General features: G+C 39.6%; 1 protein-coding gene across 5 annotated transcripts in view; it reads right to left on the bottom strand.

Moving 5' to 3' along the window:
• Nucleotides 1-380: 380 nt before the first annotated feature.
• Nucleotides 381-21362, bottom strand: part of ACSBG1 (acyl-CoA synthetase bubblegum family member 1) — a 34145-nt gene continuing 13163 nt past the window's right edge. For 3 of the 5 annotated variants that reach the window (XM_062625608.1, XM_062625629.1, XM_062625636.1), the window contains 13 exons: nucleotides 20619-20701; nucleotides 14506-14723; nucleotides 13793-13881; nucleotides 12895-13015; nucleotides 12400-12480; nucleotides 9505-9654; nucleotides 7127-7303; nucleotides 6463-6644; nucleotides 5577-5810; nucleotides 4787-5004; nucleotides 2403-2542; nucleotides 1145-1391; nucleotides 381-488 (listed from right to left, as the gene is read on the bottom strand). In XM_062625608.1, the coding sequence (XP_062481592.1) occupies nucleotides 412-488; nucleotides 1145-1391; nucleotides 2403-2542; nucleotides 4787-5004; nucleotides 5577-5810; nucleotides 6463-6644; nucleotides 7127-7303; nucleotides 9505-9654; nucleotides 12400-12480; nucleotides 12895-13015; nucleotides 13793-13881; nucleotides 14506-14723; nucleotides 20619-20701 (2017 nt within the window). In that variant the 3' untranslated portion in view covers nucleotides 381-411. Of the gene's footprint in view, nucleotides 489-1144; nucleotides 1392-2402; nucleotides 2543-4786; nucleotides 5005-5576; nucleotides 5811-6462; nucleotides 6645-7126; nucleotides 7304-9504; nucleotides 9655-12399; nucleotides 12481-12894; nucleotides 13016-13792; nucleotides 13882-14505; nucleotides 14724-20573; nucleotides 20596-20618; nucleotides 20702-21362 lie in introns of those variants that run through there. The other 2 variants (XM_062625619.1, XM_062625644.1) reach the window with 2 other exon arrangements.

Genomic DNA, 21362 nt, shown 5'->3' with positions numbered 1-21362 from the left:
GAATCATAGAACAGTTTGGGTTAGAAGGGAACCTTCGAAGTTCATGTAGTCTAACCCCCCTGCAATGAGCATCTCCAACTAGATCAGATCCCAGAACCACATCCAGCCTGGCCTTGAATGTCTCCAGGGATGGTGCAGCCACCACATCTCTGGATTATAGCCACTTTCTACAACACAAGAGGACATTTTTAATGTTAGTCATTTAGGTAAAAGTCAGAACACTATTAGGAAATGGACACACTGCGTAGATGCTTCTGTAAAGAGGGCAAATGGTACAGGTGAGTATCAGGAACAACTGACACAGCGGTTTTATAGACTAAAACCAAACCAAGTATAAACCTTTGTTAATGCTTTTGATTAGGAAATTCTTTAGCTCACAGATCTTTCTTAATGCTTGGATGAAAATACTGCTCATTCTTCATAGAAGGAGTCCACTTCAGTTCTGTATTTCTCTAGCACGGCGAGCCGTTTCAGCTTCATCGTTGGACCTTAAGAGAGGGAGGGAGTCACAACAGCAGAAATAGGAACAAAAATTCCTATTCAGTCTGAGCTTTGGATCCTATGATTTTCTACTGAAAAGCCTGTTTGGAAGAACATCTGCCACTCTGTAAGTGCAGATAGCTGCTGAAAGTGAGAAGCAAGCATGGTACGTAGGGCATGAGGACTTCAAAAGGAACTGCAGGTAAGATGATGTCTGACTCCTGCTACTTTTTTCATTAAAAATAATTGTTTTTTGAAAGCTTTTAAACAATTCCCAGTTTATTCAAAGAGCCTGGTAATGTGCTTGCAGCTCTGCTGTCAGGCTTTCACTGCCTTTCACTTTGAACCAATACATTTTCAGTATTATTAGGGAAAGTTATTAATAACTATAGTGCACAAGGGATTAACCAGAATCGATTACTTAATTGTCCACAGCAATCTGAAATATAACTATCGAGCTGTACGTGTAAGTAAGCGCAGAAGGATACACATGTGCACAGCAAAATGTCCAGTTTTGTATTCTTTAACTCTTACTGCTAATGGCTTTTTCCTTTCCCTCTAGTGGCCGAGCCCCGAGTTTGGTACACAAAACTGTATTTGAGTACTCTCAGATCAGCAGCCTCTTTACTATGTGTAGACCTCAACAGAAATCAGTAAATCTTACCTAGTTCTCCCCCAGAAATGGAAAAATCTCTTGGCAGGACTATCCATTTTTGGATACAATGAACCCGATTAGTGGCGTTCATGTTGACTTTGTCGATTCCCTCCTGAATGGCTTGGTAGACTGCCTGGTCTCTTGTGACTACAATCTCTGACACTTTAGTGGCTTTACTACCAGTCTTTTGGCAGAAGTCTCTAGCTTGCTCAGTGAGAATGTCAGTGGGCTCAGATGTATCTGGGTCCAGCACGGCCTAAAATATCAAATGAAGTGAATCATCACATGCTCACTCTTACAAGGCATTAAAAGTTTCTCTGATCAGGTCCTTCCTGACTAATAAGAATAAAGCAGCTCAGCGTCAACAGCCAAACATCCTGTAAAAGCAATAAAACCCAGAAATACCTGCAGATGACAATGGTTTTTTCTCCCCACTACCAAATACAATTATTTTTGACTTATATGCAGATGAAATGAACGGACTTCAAAGGTGTCAATGAATGAGGCAATAAAGTCCATCTCTAGATCTTGAATTGCTACCACATTTTCTAAATTACTCCAGTGTTACAGGGGAACATTTAAGTCATTGTTAACTTGAATTACTGTGGTGTAATGTAAGCAGCTTCAGATAGAAGCATTCTTTGAAATTTAGACTTCTTAAATTAGTATTTCTATTGTACCTGTAAATAGAGAGTATCAGTCATAGAGGTAAACAACTAGAGAAAAACTAAAGGGTCATTCACTATGCATGCCCACAGAACAAAAAGTGCAAGAGATTTCGCAGTGGAAATATATACTACAGCAAAGCTACGGATTATTTTATCCTACATTCATTCCTGTGTTATTTGAACAGAACAAATCATAGGGAAGTGTTTCAGGTGGAAAGTTTGTTTCTGTTGGAGAGTTTCTGTCAGAAATTGGGTTTGCCCCTAAAAGAAACACTTGTTGGCTTTGCTCGTCTGTAAAAATCAAAGGTATTGTTGTGCTCTGTTGCAGATTTCTCACTCTTCCAACATTTCTTAATCGAAAATTTCAATGTAGTTAAAAACTATGTCTTACTATACACATAGGAGAAAACAGCAGTAACACATAGATGTTTCACAGATCATGTAACCGTATGAAGTTTAGATCTACCAGGATTTGGCCTGTAGTTATTATGCATTTTTTCTGCCACAAACATCCTCATACCCAATTTTGTGTCTTTTCACAAACAGATCAAAATTATTTTGTTAGGTGCTCCCTGAAAGCAATATTAAAACTGGTTTACCTTTAGAGTCAGCAACATTGACAAAAACTTCTTTTTATCTCCAATGACCATAGCATTGCTAACAATTGGGAGTTCTTTCTTAACAGCATCTTCAATTGGAATTGGAGGCACATTTTCACCTCCAGCTGTAATTATCAAATCTAGACAAAAAAAAAGGCTGTTAGTTTAATTCAAATAAATTCTGACGATCAGGTTCATATCTCTCTGACATAAAGAATAAGAGATTTTTTTAACACTATGTTTTCATGGTGTTAAAGTTCATTATCTTAAGAAAAATGCTAATATTTTTTCTATATGTGCTCAAGTTCTCCCTTAAGTATAAGATATTTGCTCCAGATCACTTTTACATCATCTAGTACCAGGTTAGTTATTCTCAAGGAGCTGTTACATAATCTGCAGTTTTGGTGTGAACAATCATCTCTTCCTAATTAGGGTAGGATTCACGCTCTATTTCACTGTTACCACCTCACCATAAAGTAAGTCCATTGTTAATGTCACGATTAAAACTAATTCTTAAAGCCACCAAGAGGGGTCAGACAAAAGTTAGTTACAACTACAGGAAGGCTCCATAAAAGCAACAGAGAAAGAGAGGCGTGTCAGAAATCAGAGGAAGTCTGCAGTACAAGCAGTGATCCCTGCCCCGAAGGAACAAAACGACACACTGGAATCTTAATGTTTTTAAGGTTTGTATACAATGGTAGTCATACCTTATTCTACTAAGAAAGGAATGTACATTTTTATTTGAATGCATTGTCTAAAGTACAGTACATATATTCCTTGGAATGACCACAAATTTTAGTATTATCTAGGTAAATTCCAGCTCTTAGCTTTAATTACACTGGTGACTTCCCACTGTCCTCATAGAACAGTTTGTAGCATTTCAGAGTATGCTCCAATAAAGAAAGCAGACAAATGGTACACCAGTCCTGTGTGTAAATAAGGGTTGGGTTGGTACCTGTTTCCCTATCAGTGATAACTGGAAGAATTCAGATGCAGTCAAGGGAATGTAGCACCCTTTCACCATTCACAGATTTGGGCCCTACCATCTCTACTGCTCCATGAGAACTATGACAAGAAATAACTTCCAGTCTATACTCAACCTTCTGGTATGAAATAGGTATTGATATCCTAATTATAAAAGTTATTTTTCTCCCTATCCAACACATTGCACACACTTCAGGAAGCACAAACAGTGTTTATAGAACGAGAGACTTTGTCAAGCCACAGATACCTGCCAAAGCTAGCTGTGTATCCAAACTTGTCTAGGTCTGTTTTTTCCTTTCATTCCACCCTCCTTTTGCCTAAATCCTATCCTTACTTTAGATCCTCACCCAATCACTGGCACTTGGGTTTTCATTGTCTGACATGTCAGCTTTATCACAGGAGATCCAGACAACAGTGGCAGCAACTTTTTCCACCCCTCTACAAATACTCCCCCTGTATGGCCTTCTCTAGCTACATTGTTGTGCTTTAGAGTAGCTGTTAGTAACTCAGCAACCAAGGAAGATGTAAGTGCAACACAAATGTTATGAAGGAATGAGACTAGGAATCGGTAACTGCTATGCTAAAGGAAAATGAATCAGACAAGAAAGCAAACTAAAATCAAGATAGCTGCATTTGGTGCAGGCTATTAATAGGACCTACTTAAGTTCTGATTCTTAAGAGGACACTGCCATCCTATTGACAAATTCACTCATCCGTGTTACCTCCCCAGTGATTCACCATATATTCTAAGATGATAATTACTCAGTTTTTAAATCTTCTTCAGTTACATCTCAACTGTGACCAATCCCACCTTCTGAATCTAAATTGTGAAAACAAGCTTCCAAGTAAGCAAGTGACCAGGCTTACTCTTGTGAGACTTAAAGCTGTGTACTGTAATACCTAGGTTTCTTGCTTTAGCTTTCCCAATACTAGTCTCTGCAAACACATTGCCTAAGGCGTCAGAGGAACCTAACTCTGACCTACAGCAATAACTGCTGTGTAACACAGGGCTCTCTCTCATTACTGTCTAAACATTCTAATGTGCAATTAAGGCAATTTAGCAAGATTCAAAGGGAGAATGGACAGCTTAATGGATTATTAGAATCAAAGATGACACATTAAACCTGCATTAGTATTCTATATTACTAATTGTAACTAATACTGAATAAAGGTCTGGAAGAGAAAAAGACTCATTGTAGGAATTAAATCATCTCCACATCTTACAGACTAAAGGGAAACCTTTCCTGAACAGGGTACACTGTGGTTTCCTCATAAGAGAGTTTATTTTGCTTTCCTATCAGGTCAATGTCACTGGCACTGGAGGAAAGACACTTAATTAGACAGGCCAGATCTAACTGAACAGTTACCATTAACATGGAGCAAGGTTTTTACTTATTTACCTTTAATTCTTCCAGTTACATAGAGAAAGCCATCCTTGTCCAGTTTTCCTAAATCTCCAGAATGCAGCCACCCATCCTCATCAAAGGCTTCTTTTGTTTTGTCTTCCATATTTAAATAACCCATGAAAACAGTCCTTCCCCAGAAACAGATTTCTCCATTGCCTTCAGCATCTTTGTCCACCAATTTCACCCTGCAGCCAGGTGCTGGTTTCCCACAGCTATCAGAGAAAATCATAGATATTAAAATAATACTGATAAGACTTCTAACACACCACATCTCCAAACCCATCAAGGTAACTGCAAGTAACACCCTGCTGTAACTGTTAGAAAACTATGGAGTATTAATTCACTAGAGTACATATGTTAAGAGTATCTAAGCACTTTCTGGCTATCTTGCTCTGTGCTCCCTCGTTTGGTATTTTTCATCCCTCTGCATCTTCAGGCGTAAAAACACTTCAGTATTTGAGGTCTTGCATTTGAAAGTTAACCTACCCTGGGCCAGGGCTAGGTTATACGTCAGATTTATTAACTGTGTTGTGTGTATAATCCTGTAGATCCCTTTCAGTGCTCTTGGCGTGGCATGCTATGGAGGCAATGTGTTCAGCTTCTGACCTGGAAGTTATTTTGCCTCCCACAATAGAATAGCAATGCATTAAGAGAAAATAAAATCAGCAATGAGATGTGTGCTGAACTTAGTAAAAACTCTTCCGAAAGATATAATGAAACATATAATGAAACATACCAGAGTTTAAAATTAAAAAGCAAAAAGCAAAAATAGAAATAAAGTTACCTGTGCTGCCTGTAATTGGTTGGCCCAGATAGGCAATGTGGCCCTGTGGTCTCACTCATACCATAGGCCTCATACAGGGTGATATTCAAACCCAAGAAGAAATAGAGTGTTTCTGTATTGAGAGGAGCAGCACCAGAAAAGTGCTTCTGACAGGAAGAAAACCCCAGCGCATTGCGTACTTTTGAAAGCACAAAGTAGTCTGCTAACCTCATCCAGAACTGCTTTAAATCACTGCTGAGGTAAAAACACACAAGAGAAGGAGACAATAAGTCAGAGCAACCTTGGAGATTGCCAAAATGAAACTGGACACAAATTTTATTTAGAGATTTATTTGCTGTTTGGTTTTGAGTGTTGGCAGAAGTTACATCAGTAAATCAGGTTACAGCTTGGTCTTTTTCTCATTTACTGTCTTTCCTTGCTAGTGAACTCCAGTTCTTGAGATGTCTGAATACTGCAAATACATCAAGAACATATAAAGCCACATCATATAAAACAAACTCTTGTACTTCAGGTTCTTTATCGGTTAAATGTGTCTCTGAGAACCTCTGCCACTACAATGCGAGTTGTGCAGGACCTATCTGAGAAGCTGAATGATCAGACAAGCAAAGCAGCACCATTGCACAAGCTTTTGGGATACATTTTCTGTAAGCAATTTCACACTTCATTGTGTCATGCAAGCTGGGGGACGTGTTAGTAGGAGTATGCTTTAGTCACTTGTGTTTAAGATCAGCCTATTGGGACTGATAACTTGCATTGTATTTGCTGTTTTGCAAGGCCAAATGTTACACATTTACACTTAAAGAGTTTCACCAATGCTTCATGGTTTATTACAAGCAGATAGCTACTTTCAAGTTGATGGGAAATCTCACTCGCTATAAATACATACCTGCTTGAGCAGCTTATGTTTCTCTCTAAGCTAAGTGACATAGCCCATGACAGCATTTTCTTCTTCATAAATCCTGACTGAGCAGAAGCATCCTTTAATTTCTCCATGATTTTCTCCCATACTCTGGGAACTCCCATGTGAGATGTTGGCTGCACTTCTTTCAGTGTGTTGACCAAGCTGCCCTATTAAAATCATTAAAGCATTTCAAAGCATTGCAAAAGATCCACAGCTGTGATAAAGAGGTTTGGTCATACAGTCTATATCTTGCAACACTAACACGCAGAACATCATTAAACATGTAGGATACAAAGAAGGACTGCTGAGCCTACTTCAGTCAGACATATGCACTAACATTTGCCAGCTGACACATCAGGGAGGTATATATACAAGAAGGAAAACACACAGGTGGTTTAGATCCTTCTGCCTCCCTTTCCTCCAGAAATTGCTTATACTTCTTTTGCTTTAGATGCAAATTCTTCTGCCTTAAAAGAATCTGATGGATCTGGATTATCTATTTTAACTGGTGTCTACAGCACTGGATCACAGGTCTAATGGATTTTATTTTTCCAGAATTGTTACAATAATGGGTTCTCAATCTTCATCCTCTCCTTGGGATATTTTCTAAGAAGAAGAAGCTGAATTAGGTACAATGCAAGAAAGATACCTTCAGAGCATCTGGCTCAGCAAAGTAAACTTGCTCTCCCCATTTGATTCCAGTCCACAGGTCATATATCTGCGCAGCTATGTGGCTGAGTGGGAGATAACTGACGATAGACTCCTGTTGGACCTCTGCAGGTTGCATTTCTCCTGCTCTGCTGCAGTGTGCTGATGTCCAAGTTATCTGTTTAAAATCGATTATAAAACACATTAGGTATTGTGGGTTTGGTTTTTTTTTCCCTTTAACACAAACTAAGGAGCCTCATGCTATGCTAATGTAACTGTGAAAAATCTGTGCTCACAGAAATTGGTGAAGACACTGCAATCTTTGACAGCACAACAGACTGCCAATTCCCTGGGGGATGCTCAGTCAAAAGCAAGATGAATTAGCAGCAACAAAGTCTTGCATATAACATCAGTAAATGCAGTCTTTCTGTTCCCTGACTGGGCTATTAATGCCACAGCTCCCTATGCCCTAATGACATGCTGAGCAGGGCAGCCATGGGCTGGATGGGCAAATTGATCTGCCTCTTCTTTTGCAACTCTCCTACTATGTATATATGCATATATATATATATACATGTATCAACCTGGCACTTTTTACCGGTGCTATCTATATGTTTACCTAAAAAAGAACAAATAACACAGAGTGATCAGGGAGCTCAAAGGACAGTTTAGTATCAGCAACAAGCTCAATCCCTTGTATTGATCAGTACCTGGCTAAGCACTGATGAGGAAGATAGACGTTATATTCCACTCCTCTGGAAGCTTCTAGGGTGCTCACCACAGTGGTCCACAGGTCACACACGCACACCCCTACCCTGATCAGTGGCTTTGCATACGTGGATGTTTTTGAAGATGTGCTGTGTGACTTCATAGTGAAACCGAACGATGTTCCCCTCCTTCTCCATAATTCTCACCTTATCTCAGAAGATGCAGTTCAAGGATGCCAGATATGCAGATCTTCATTATCAGAATATGGAAGACCCACAAATATATGTGATAATATAAGGGGATTGGGAAAAGACACACATGCAAAGAAGAAAAACTGAAAAAAACCAAACCAAACCAAGAAACCGCTTTCTGAGAGGAGTCTGTAATCTAAATTGGGTAAGGCAGGACACAGATGTGAGATTATTCAAGATAGGAAGAGATAACAGGTACTGCATGTATTTGTACCACAGGATGTTCCTGCCAGCTCCTTTTCCTTGCAATAAATTAGATGGTACAAAACGTACATTTGGTCTAAGGAAATACAGATTCTCAAGAGAGGTTTTTAAGCAGCAACATGTTGTCAGGCCAGGCCACTCCAAGTTTAGATGGCACCACTGGGTATGTGGCTATGGGAGACTTACACACTAGACAGAACTGGGGTGTCTTTGAGATGCAGCTATATGGATTTGCTTCTCCTCCAAGCTTGTGGCACACAGGCACACTCACAGCAGATCTAGGTGGGTACACATATGACTGATTCAGCATTGGTTTTGCACATGGGCACTGGCAAGCATCTTTTGACTAAAGAAGGCAGCAGCACAGCTACAGGCAAGGCATGTTTTCCACTGTTCGTCAACATAAAAATAGCCTGTTTGTGATCATCAGCCAGGAATAGCTTGGCAGCTAACATGGAAATGACACCAGACTCCTTTCAGATGGAAGAGCATAGGATCTGCAGTGTAAGATCAGTCTTTTTGTCTATAAAGTCCTGTATGTTCTGCTTTGAAGTACTACTTTGCTAATTCCCTACATTTTGGTGAATTGCTCCTCACAGTGGACACCTCTGCAACAGTTTCTGGTTTAAGAGGAGAGGCCACAGCTGAGACCAGCCTGTTCACAGATTGGCTGTGCTCAGAAAGGCTCCCTACCATTTTCCACTCCTGCTCAGCCACCTTAAAAAAATTATGTATGTATATAACCCCAAAACAACTACAATTCAGATCTTTGCTAGTGGTCTTCCATGGAAAGTCCTTTCCAAAAGCAAAGCTGTTCTGATAGTGACTGGCTGATGTATATGATTTGTCTCTTTCAAGATAACCTGTGACATCACCTGAGAGACTTTATGGCAACCTGTGAATTGTATTTACGAATACATGCATTGGATCTTGTAAGAAAACCAGTGAATAAAAACCCTATTCAGAACAAACTGTTCAATTTTGTGAAGTGCTAGTTTTGAATGGAGTTTCATCTTTCACCTTGCTTATATTTCACCAGAACGTATAAGCACTCACAACTTTGCAACTGCATTTTGAATACTGTTTTGTAGTACACTACCCACGTTGCAAAAGCAAAAGGATTTCAAGGCTCTAGTACCAGTCATTTCATAACACAAAAATAAATATCCTCATACTCTACTATTTTTAAGCTGAAGGAAGAGCCTAAAGCACATACATTGTCATGACTCAGCATGGCTCCTTTTGGCTTCCCAGTTGTTCCGGATGTGTATATTAGCACACAGCACTGATTTGGCTCTTGAGAATTAATGATATCATCCAAAGTAGTATCGGACACATCATCTCCCAACGCCAGAAACTCTTCCATCTAGAACACATAACAGAAAATACAAGATATCATATGGCTTCTTACAAGTGGGAAAGATTCAGTACCTTACCAGTCTCAAAAATGGCAGACAACTTCAGTGCCTTGCTCTGCACATTTCCAAGGCAAGTTTCCCCAGGTCTTGCCTATGTAAGAAAGATGGTAAGACTAGCTTAGAACTTGATGTGTGAATTGCAAATAGACTACCTAAAACTGTGCTGCCATGAGTCTTTTCAGTGTCTAAGGGAATGGTAATACTACTTCTCCTCCAAGATGGGTACTATGGACAAGTCACAGAGACTAACACTCTGTTACTGTCTCACACTGTCAGAATAATTCTGAGTCTTATTCAAAGGAATCTGCATGTACTGGTTTTAAGTAAGAGTACACTTGTGATGCTCTATCTGTAATTCCTTGTCCTTTATATCAATACTAATATAAGCAATTGGATGAGAGCTTCTTTGCAAAAGTCTCATTGTCTGTATGTGAGAATGTTTGTCCAAATTACTTGCTGCTCTATAGCAAACAGAGCATATGGTGCTGGACACAACTTCCATTCAAATTCAGCTCAATCTAGAATGAACTAAAGCTTTTATGATGCTGGACTTTTGTGCCACACAGATCAGCCTAGAAGGGTGCTGAACCTGATCCTCTTTATTATATTGGCTGTTCCCACATGCTTGTACTACACACACTTGATATGCTGCTAAGGGTGCTATAGATTTCAATGCTAATAGAAAACTAGAGTATAACAAAATCTTTTACGATAGATAGTCAAAAAAATCTTTTAAGATAGTCAACAACCCAACTGTCAGTTTCCCATTGGAATCATATGATTTATACTGTGCTACACAATTGTGTTATTCAAATGCAGCACCTCCATTCTTTAATGATTTCTTGGAGATATTTCTAGGACCACACAGCAGTAAAGGGAATGACGTGAAGGTCAGCAGAAACGAAAAAGGAAATCCTGTGCTTGAAGGGGTGCCCGTTGTTTCTTTCAGACCTCTGCCATTAGGGTTACAACAGTTAGCCTCGGTGGCACTGAGGCTTCCTTTTCTTGGGTGGCAAGGCTGTCCTAAGTATGCTTCATCAGCTTGATGCTTTTTGCCAATAAACCACAATTCTGAAAGGAGAGGCAGTACACAGCTCTGTAACAGGTAGAGAATTTGTCACATTCTATCCCTTCCCACAGAATGCTGCTGCATAGTTTCACTAGCTCCTGGAAAGTCTGAGCCTCAAGGATGTAATTATTTCTATGTGATTTAGCAGTCATTCCAAGCAGACAGGCCTTCCTGACCTGTCTTCTCATTCTAGAATGTGTTAATCACTGTAAATCTGTTGCCTAGGCTTTGTTTACTGAACAGTACCTGCAATAGGCTGTGTTCCCATTCCACAGACCATGAAAGGTACAGTCACATACACCACTGACATTGCATTCGCCTGCTGGAAACATGTGCTCATCAGAGATCTAGGGCTCTGCCCTTACTGCAGCAATAGCTCATTACATGTTAGTTGTCATCGTTCAATACAAATTCCTTTCATCAAATGCCATGTGGTTTGCGTGGTTTGATTTACATCAAACCCAATAACCAATCATTTCCCAGGACAGTGAGTTATCTTTGATTCTTCCTTTACACAAAGGACTATGGACCTGTCAGACACTCTCACAGCCCCCCTTCTCCACTGAGAAAGTGTGTCCAACATGACACCTGAACAGATCAAATCTCAGGCATTTAGGTTTCAGCAACTGAATGTTGTTCCAGAATTAACTTCAAGCTTATTCTTTTTACTAACAAATATAAATAATAAAATCATCATATTTTTTTATTGTACTGAGATGCAAGGGCATACTCTAAACCAGTACATACAACACTGTAACTGAAACCATTTGTTATTAAGTTATATGCTATTCAACATAGCAAATGATGGTTAAAACAAGTGCAGAAGACTTATTTCTTGTGTACCTGGTAACCGCTCAGATAATCAAAATTGCAAGTATTTGTAAATCTTTCTTTGCTGTCCAGGCTTCATTAGTATTTCCCCTCCCCCAGCTGAAGTTTTACAGCCTAAAACCTGACAATCTGTAGTCCACTTAAAATGCTGACTTTTGTATTATTACTTAACTATTTTCAGAACATATTGGAATAACATGCTTACAAAAATCTGGTTTGCTTGAAGTGCTCTTGTTTCTTAAATTAAAGGCTGGACTTCTACCATTCAGAAATTCCTGATCCTGCCTTTGTCCTTTTCTTCCTGCTTGTTTTTTACAATATGATGTGAAGATTCTACATATACTAAGAACATATGCTCCTCTTTGTGTAGTCTGTATTTATTTCTCTTCACTTGTTGCCTGTCACGTGGAATGCTTTGTGTACAAGCACTTTCACCTTGGATCCAGTGTAACTAATCACAGTTCAGGTTTCAACAGTGCCAATGGACAACTTTGATTTTTAACCATTTGAGGGCACACGTTCCCACCTGCAGTCTATAGGTGTTTTGCTAATCCACAAGTAAAAAGCCAGGAAGGCATAAGAGACAGTTATGCAAGGTACCTCTAATTTTAAATGTCAACTACCAAATGTGAAGTTACAGGTAAATTAGACAGAAAAAGCTGATGAAGCTTTTGAATGTGCTGGAACACATCAATGCATTCTAAATGGCAGACATTCCACAAATTAAATGTGGCAGAATTAATCAAATATCTAATACCCCAAGGATTATAACTCTGTTCTAGCATTCACATACCGTATACAAATTTGGATATCTCTTTGGAATGGAGTCCTTATACAGCACAACAGCTTTCAAGTGTGGCAAGCGATTCCAGATCTGTTGGATTGTTAAAAACAAATTTATTATTTATTACTCATATCTTATGTGGGGGGTTTCTCACTAAAATACTGTCAAAACTGTAATGGTTTGACAGTCAAAAGAAACCTCTTGTTTTCCTTCACCTGCAAATATTCTCCCCTAAATTCACAACCAATGAGGGAGAGAAAGAATAAAAGGAAACACCACACAGTGTGTTCTAGAAAATCTGTTTTAATCTGTTTCCAGTCAAAAAAGGAAAAAAACAAAAGCCAAACCCCCAGCCACTGCTCCTCAGCATCCTCAGATACCAGACTTCCAAATAAGAACACTCCCATGAGAGGTTTCACAATAGAGATAGTGCGTATGGGACCAGCACAGCATTGAGAAATGGGGAAATGAGGGCATTTCAATAACCACTCAGCCACCCTATACCTGAATTATCTTGTCCAGTTGCTTCCGATTTTCCACAACCATGATATTGGTTTTGCTGTCATGAGCAATGTAGTGACAGGCCTCTGGAGAATTGGTTGTGTATATCCCTGTGACAATTCCTCTGCATCAAAATGTGTATATATAAGAAGATATATTTATACACACACATAACTTCACTTAGTATCAAAAAAAGTAATAATCAAAGATCAGCTGAAAGCTGAAAGAGTATGAAGATGTGGAAGTAAAGAACAGTAGAGCTGTCATGTTTGTTTCAAGTATTCTGATACACATGGCTATCTGATACATGCACATGGCAAAAACTAATCTCTGAACTCTATTTAGTAGAAGGTGCCATAGGCTAGAATTCAGCATTTTAACTCACTTGAGGCTACAAGAGAGTTAGCTTGGGAAGTGGTAAAAAACCCCCAGCAGTCATGTCTTCTTTCTGCTCAAGCTGCACAGATACCAATTTCAATTTCACTGGCACAGAAACACATTAAGAGGTAAAATTCAAATTGTATAAACAGGTACCAGGATAGAAAGAATCAGGCTAATTTGTATTTACCTGTCACTTCATCTACATGAACATATCCTGCTGTAGACAAACATTACTATAAGAGGAAGTCTCATCTGTTTCCCACATCTTCCAGTGATAAGATACTGTACAACAGCTTCTGTGTGACTGTCACAGTTAAGCCCATAGCAAAAATGATCAGTTTATGAGTGTATGCACTATTTTGGATATACTGAAAGCTGTGAGACTCCAGCAGGTTGCTGAATATGCCAACCACCTGCAGCACAGCTTCCAAGACACCAAATACTGATTTGCTACACTTCCAGACCTAGCAAAACAGAAATCCTCAAATCTGCCACAAAACCAATCAAACAAAAATCTTACCCAGCAAATACAGCTCCAACAGCTGAGATGAACCATTCTGGAGAATTAAATCCAAGGATTGCTACACTGTGGAATCGTTCAAGACCAAGCTTAAAAATAATAGGCATAAGTTCATATAATACAGGCGCACTGGAGAGAAACATATAGCACGAAGCATGCACACAAACATAAACCATGGAAAGCTTTGATTTATTATATTGGTATTGGCAAGCCAAGTCCATCCCTGTTGTTATCCATAGCAAAACATGTAGCTATCAGCAGTTAACATGATCTAAACTTTCCACACCTTGTCTTGTCCGTTTGAGCCCTGCTGTCCAGAAAGGCCTGAAAAACAGAACTTTTCAATAAGAGCAAGCGCATAACAAGTACTAATCTTACCCTATGTTTAAAATGTTTTCAAATCTGTCTTTATTCCCCCAAATTCACAACAGAGCTGCTTTTACCTATTTTTCTGTTTTTAATCTTTAGGCCTTTTGCTGAGCTTTGTATGCAGTGAGACAGTGTAATACAGCAACTCTTCACTTGAAGTCAAGTTTCCTTGACACCAGTGTAATCTCTTTGATCAAAAGCAATTTTCACCAGTATTATTTCCATAAAGAATGTAACTGATGATCTTCAATTAGGAAAAGCCTCTCATAGAGCGCAATGGGGGTTTTGTTTGTTTTAAGAAGACAAAGGCAGAAAAAGGAATTGGTTTTGTTCCTGGTACCTACCTTCAAAAAGCCTTTGGCTGCTTTCCTGGAGAGGCAGTAATACTCTGAAAAAGTTATCTTCTCCCACTTCCCATTCTTTTTGCTGGCCAGAGCATTAAGAGATCCATACTTTTCTAGGCTGTCCTTGAACATCTGATGAACGGTTATGGGAGTCTGAGGACATGAGTTATCTATCCTCAGCCTGACTCTGCCATCAGCTAGGGAAGTCCACAGAGACTCTGGAAAGTAAAGCATTATCACCAAGGTATTCCACCAATGAAGAATACCATGTGACTGTGTACCAAAAGACAAGAGGATTGAATAAAAACTGCAGGACGAAGCAGAACTCTGGCACTTGCCACCTTTTGAGAGAAGGGCTTTCCAATTTTATAACTATCAAATAAACCATGTAGAAAGAAAAAAAATCTTTATTTCTCACACTTTGTTCTGCATCTTGAATAAAAGTGCCACCATACAGAATTACACTGATCTTTTGTGTGTTACAGGCACAGCTCCAGTTTCAGAAGAATCTGCTTGCCCACGCTCAGCCCTGCACAGCCACTACCCCTTGAGCTGGTGAAGTAGCTGGTGAATCAGAAGGCTACAGAGATCCTAAAGACTGAAACCTTTGTCCTTGTTCAGCATCCAAGATCCTTTTGCTTGTCGCAGCTCTTTCCTCCCTCCTTCCCCCCAGCTATTCACCTTCATTCTGCTCATGCTCCTCACTACTTCCCACAGTGTTTTTCCTTGGTTATCTTGTGTTCCAGTATGTATATCCAACTCCACTCATTCCTGTCTTGCCCTATTTCCACACCATCGTTCACCTTCTTCTGCTTCCTCACCCTGTATTTTTGCCATCCACATCCTGTATTTTTCCTCCCCTTCCTTGACAGGACTCAGAGACAGAGCACCAACTAATGTCACTTGGCTCTCAGCACTGGTGCCAAGGACTGGGGCAGTCCCTGGCATTCACAAGAAATGACTGCCTCAAAGATTCTATTTGGCTCTTGCAATCCCAGCAAGAAGCAGGCTGAGTATAAATACACTCCTTGGAGAATCTAGGGGTTAGTAAATTGGCAAAATTGAGGTGAATTCTCACAAGGAAGACAAAACCCACTCACAACTCCCCTATCAAACACTCAGTTCCCATACTTCTGAACAAAATAGCGTAAGAACATTTTAAGAACATTTTTTCCTTACATTTACTTTCCTAAATGAAGAAATACTTTTAGCATAATCATTTAAAAAAAATCAAAAGATTCCACAGAGAGCTGGTGGAATGTTTCACACTGAAGAGCTTCGGCTTGTCAGAATTAAGAGTAACAGCAAACATTACTTTTGACATTTTCTTCAGTAACTCGTGCTACCTGCATTACACTTTGTACTCCAAATACTTTTTCATTCACTAATATATGACCTTGGCTTATGTCCTTCATATGAACTCACTGAACATCAGAGATGGAGAGGAAAGACTTATTCCTAAAAAAAGAGGATTTTGTCAGATAAAAAGTGGCAGAGATTTTATTCAGACAGGTAGCCTCACTGTCCCTGCGAGTCTCTTGAAGTGTTTTTTCCTCATGTCATTCTCCTCCAGGGCCAAGTTCCATGATCAGACTAAATTTTCCTGATCACTGTCTGCTGCTGAAGGAAAAGATGGCTCAGAGGAATCTTATATATACAGTGTATGCAAAAACTGTTCTGCAGTTTGTCTTGGGAATTGCTCCAAGGACAGCTCATCTAATTGTTTGGGATTTTAGGTGTGTGGTTTTCCCACTGAAGTAGAAATGTTTAACAAGGAATTTTACAGGAGGAAACAAACAGTTAAAAATTTCATAATTGCTAAGTTTTCAGCTGATCTTTCTCAATATGGTCCTAAACACCAAACATTATTTTAAACAGGCAAATAAATAGCAAGTCTTTTTTCTTTTTTTCAGAACTACTCCCATCTGGCTGATACTGCTGGACCTCTGGGATATATGAAGGAGACTGTGTACTAGTTATTAAAACAAACCCCATACGCTAATTCTATAGTTTAAAGCTAATATGTGAATGAAAACTTCTCTCTATTCACTACCTGACCTGCTGGTTACAGCCAGGACGGATTTGGGAATGCAAATGAATTCTAATATTTATGGAAGAACAACTCTGAGAGCCATGTAAAATGCAAAAGAACCAAGGTCACCTTTAGACAGGTAAACAGACAGGCTGACTGTGGTATAGCCCCAGTGCATGACCTGAGGAACTCCAAGGGATATTCCATAGATATACCCTGAGAAGCAGAAACTAAACCAGTGACTTCTGCTTGAAACTGATTCAGGTGTAACTCACAAAACAGTATCTTGATTATATGCCAGCTCCTGCAAAACATCCCTCTGCTCTAATGATGAGAGAAGGTATTCAGCTCTTTGCTGGAGGCTTTTCTGACACAGTCATCATCCCAGATTCCACAGCTATGATGCCATCACATTCTGCTGACAACACAAATACATCATTCCTCCTCTCAGCCATTATTTTTTAGTTTTCTTTAAGATGACTTTGGCCCTGAAAGCTTAACTTCTATTTAGTGAAAGCTGGAGCTGAGTACATACAGCTTGGAGTCTGAGAGCTTGGCATCTATGTCAAATTTAGCCCTGTGCCAATGAACAGATTAAACAGAAAGGAACATGAATGTATCAGCAAATACATAGTGATGCTTTTTAAAAACTCAGAAATCAGCTTGCTGTAGCTTGCCTTGCCACAGCTGGGAAAGAAGGAGGGCTTTCTGCCATATCATCCTTTTCCCACAATAAACATGTAACTTTAAACAGTCAGAGAAACATAAATAAATAGTAGAAGTATTTTTACATTAGTCAAAACATTCAAATACTTCAGTATGTGGAAACTTGCACCTTTTCCATTGGAGGAAAAAGAAACATTTAAGAACTGCAATAAATATATTGATCTTCACATCAATAAACTACCACCAATCTTGATCAGAGAAATAAGATCCCCTCCAAAGAGTGTCTCTACAAACTGACGTGCAGGGAGTGATGCATCAGAACAAAATAAGCTTCATAACAACCCTGACGGTTCCAAAACTGATCACTTCCAAAATGGAAGCGTGTGGAGGGAGTAATCAGGAAGAAACACCACTACAGAAACATTGTGCAGGCATGCAGGAAAGTCAAAATTCACTTGGAATTGAAATTGGCAAGTGATATTAAAAGCCACTTCTACTGGTACAGTAGCAGCTAAACTGAGAATCAAGGCTATCACAGGCAACCTACTGACACAGGAGGACTGATGCAGTCAGCGCCGCCTTCTCCTTGGTCTTCACTAGCAAGATCAAGCTTCCTGGGTCTTGGTAAGATAATTAGTCTTCCAGAACAGTGGTCAACATTTCTGAGTCTACCTATCAGCCAATTGCAAGTGACATTCTTTAGGGGTTAGTCCCAAGAATGATACTGTTTAATGACTGCATTATAGTCTTGGGCAATAGAATGCACCCTCACCAGCTTCAAGGATGACACCAAACTTGGGGAATGGGCCGACATGCCAGAAGGCAGGGCTGCCATTCAGATGGACCTTAGCAAACTGGAAGATTAGGCTGACATAAACCTCAAAGCTCAACAAGGGTGAATGGAAAGCTTGTGCTTGGATAACCCCATGCAGCAGCACAGACTGGACACCAGCTGCGGAAAAACTCCTGTGGCTCCTGGTGGACAAGTTGAATTTTAGTCAGTAGTATGTCCCAGTGGAGATAAAGAGCTACATCCCAGGCTGCATTAGGAAGATTATAGTCAGCAGATCAAAGAAAGTGAGGGGGCAACTGAAGCAGTGTGCAGCTGGAAGCCCCCGTGCAAGTGAGAGGTCCTGTCAAACTGAAGCGAACCCAGAAGAGGGATTCCCAGATGGTCAGGGGCCTAGAGCATACTATATAAGAAAAGCCCCTAAAGGAGCCAGGTTTCTTCCATCTAGAGAAGGTAAAAGAATGAATCTAACTGCATTCTGCCACAGACTGAAGGGGGTGATACAAAGAAGACAGATTCTTTTCAGAGGCATGCAGCAGAACAGGAGACAATGGACATGAGCTGCAGCAAGGAAAATTCTTGCTGGATAAAGAAAAGTAATTTCACAATGCAGGTGTCAGCCTAAGAAGAGGGATGAAGAGGCTGTGGAATCTCCATTACTGGAGGTTTTCAAAACTCAGTTGAATAGAGCTGTAAACCCTCCTAAGAGTAGAAAGCTGGACTAGTGGCCCTCCAGTGTAAATTATTCCAACATAAATTATTTTGTGATTCCATCAGTATAAAACCAGCATGAATGATTTATCCTTTAACTTGACACAGGTAAATGTAATGCCAATGTTATGCTTGCTGCCAACAGTAAGATTACATATGCATGAGAAAAAAAACAAAACCTGGCCTGCTTCTACACAAACAAGCTTCTACACATTGGTGGAAAAGAATGGGGTAAAAGTTCCAGAACAATCTGGCCCTCATCAGACAAATCTACTCCTGGGGTTGCAGAGCATATCAATTATCAAGTGAGACAGCTCTGTACAGCTAGAGTATACCAGAATCTCCTTCTTTTCTCCTGATATACAAAGCAGACCCACCACAACCCAACACTGAGCTTCCTTCTCCCAAAAGACTTTCTGGAAGAACTTTTTGACATTCAGTCCGCACTTCACCACTCAGCATCTGCATAGCTGTGTGAAGTGTCCAAGTCAAACACTACTTCTCATTGAAATGGATAACAAGTAGTGCCACAGATTCCCAAAGTCAAATAAAAGACAAAGTCTAAGTTAAATTGTAAACTCCTGATTCATCAACTTACAAAAATATCTAAACCCAAGTAAAGGAACTGCTTAATTAAAATGGATGGGGTGTGACTTGTGTTTGCAGGAAACTGATGACGGAACAGCTGGAACAGCTTCTACCCTCAGTTGTTCACCTCACCTTTCTTCCAGAGGCTGTGGTCACCTCTTCAGGAGTGGCTGAATGGCATGTGCATTCCTTCCTGAGCACTGTGGTTTACAGCTCAGAATATTACTCTCAACTGCAGCCAGCAGCAGCCTCTGGGAGAGAAGCAGGGTAGATAACTGACAGCAGGAACCAGCGTCCCAGATAAATTCTTAGTAAAATAGGTCAGAGCCTTCACAAGCACACAAGCAAGCGCTCTGCAGAATCACAGCCTCAGTAAAAATCTATATATACAGTGTGCGTCTCAAGTAGTTCAGTAAAATACCCTGAACATTTGAAAATAGAGGTTTGAAAGTTATCACCTTCAGCCATTCAGATTTATTTCTGGCTTATGGAAAAACAAAAAGCAGACGGTGAGCAGCTCAATTCTCAGAAAGAAACCTACAGTGTATCAAAGAATCGCCTTTTTAAAAGTCAGTATATATGCATACAAAGATATATTTAGACGTATGTCAAATATAAAGTCTGCATGCAAGTTTCCTACATACGTTAGTTCCTCAAAAACCACTTGCAGCCATTGCTCCAATTGTCCCATAGAACAAATATTCTCTGTTTAAATGGGCAAATTTAGACACCAGTAGCAGACTCACCAAGGCAACAGGGAGCTCTCTCAGGGCTGCAAACCTTCCAAAGACTCTCTGCAATTTCTGCTAGCAAACCTTTAAGCCACATGGTAGCAAACAAGGGTAAATTTACCACTGTAATTGGTTTAAAATTACAGTAGTATGCATATGCTACAGTGCTACACAGAACTCATCAAAGTATAGATATTCCCTTACGGCCTCCAGTTCTTAGACAGTATGCCAAATCCTCAATAGCTGACAGATGCTAAGTAAGCTGTGCTGCCAAAGGTAACACAAGAATTGGTATGATGTTCCATGGGAACAGACTGTTATTCATTTCTATCTAGTAACCATCTCAAATACAGGCAAAAGCTGGGAAAAACTATTGAATTCATACAAGCTTACAGAAAGCTCCTGACAATTTTGCAGTTGCCCTGATTCACTTGGGTTTCATTTTACTTTTTTGGCTGTCTCTCTTTATCCCAGCCCTGAAAAATTGTCAGTCATAACTTGCTAGATAGAATAGGCACAAATATTGTATTACAGGAAAAAAAATAATCACCTTATAGGAGCTCAAATTTCCAAGGATCATCTTTTACATGCTTACCTGTTGGCTCTATGCCTTCATCTTGGGTTTCCTCCAAATGAAGCAGTGAATCTCTGCGGACAGTCTGTGCATCTGTAAAGGTTCTAAAAGAAAATATACCTATTAAAAGATTATTCAGGAGTGCTAGTAGGATCCAGTGCACTCAAAATACAATAAATCCAAGGGGAAATAAAAACACAGCTTGCAAGCACTCAGAAACACAACAGGAGAAAATAGAAAGCTCAAAAGAACAAATAATATTTTGCCCCTTTGTTGCAAACACTACCATCACGTTGAACACAGAAATACCTTCACTCTAAGGAAGACATTCTTATTTCATACCAGTGGACTTCTGGCTTCAACATCATGGCATATAAAAGATGGAGATAGTAATTTTGAATCATAACAGAGAGGTCATGAACCATGCAAGTATACAGAAGGAACTATCAATTTTAACCTTGATCATGCTGCCACTGTATTAATATAATACCTTGTAAACTGTCAAAGTTGTTACCTGTTGAAGCTTCAAGGTTAGGGGCTTTTCTGTTGGCTGGCTGGTGTTTTTTAGAGGCTAGGAAAAGAAGGAGATTTACTTCCTAATAATAACAATAAAGTTTCTCAAAATTGTCACCAAAGCAACAAATTATCATTATCACATGGACAAAATGAACATTTCTTGTCTTAAATTAACCAGGCAAAGATTATAGCACAGATGATACAGCACAGAAAGTCTGTAAGGTAACAGAATGCAGAGGGTTATACGAG

Source organism: Pezoporus occidentalis, unplaced genomic scaffold (assembly GCF_034315485.1).
Source record: "Pezoporus occidentalis ecotype Australia unplaced genomic scaffold, CSIRO_AGI_Poc_V1 ctg11, whole genome shotgun sequence".
In the NCBI taxonomy this organism is placed as follows: Eukaryota; Metazoa; Chordata; class Aves; order Psittaciformes; family Psittacidae; genus Pezoporus; species Pezoporus occidentalis.
Note: the sequence above shows the minus strand (reverse complement) of the source record. Positions and strands in the feature narration are given on the sequence as shown.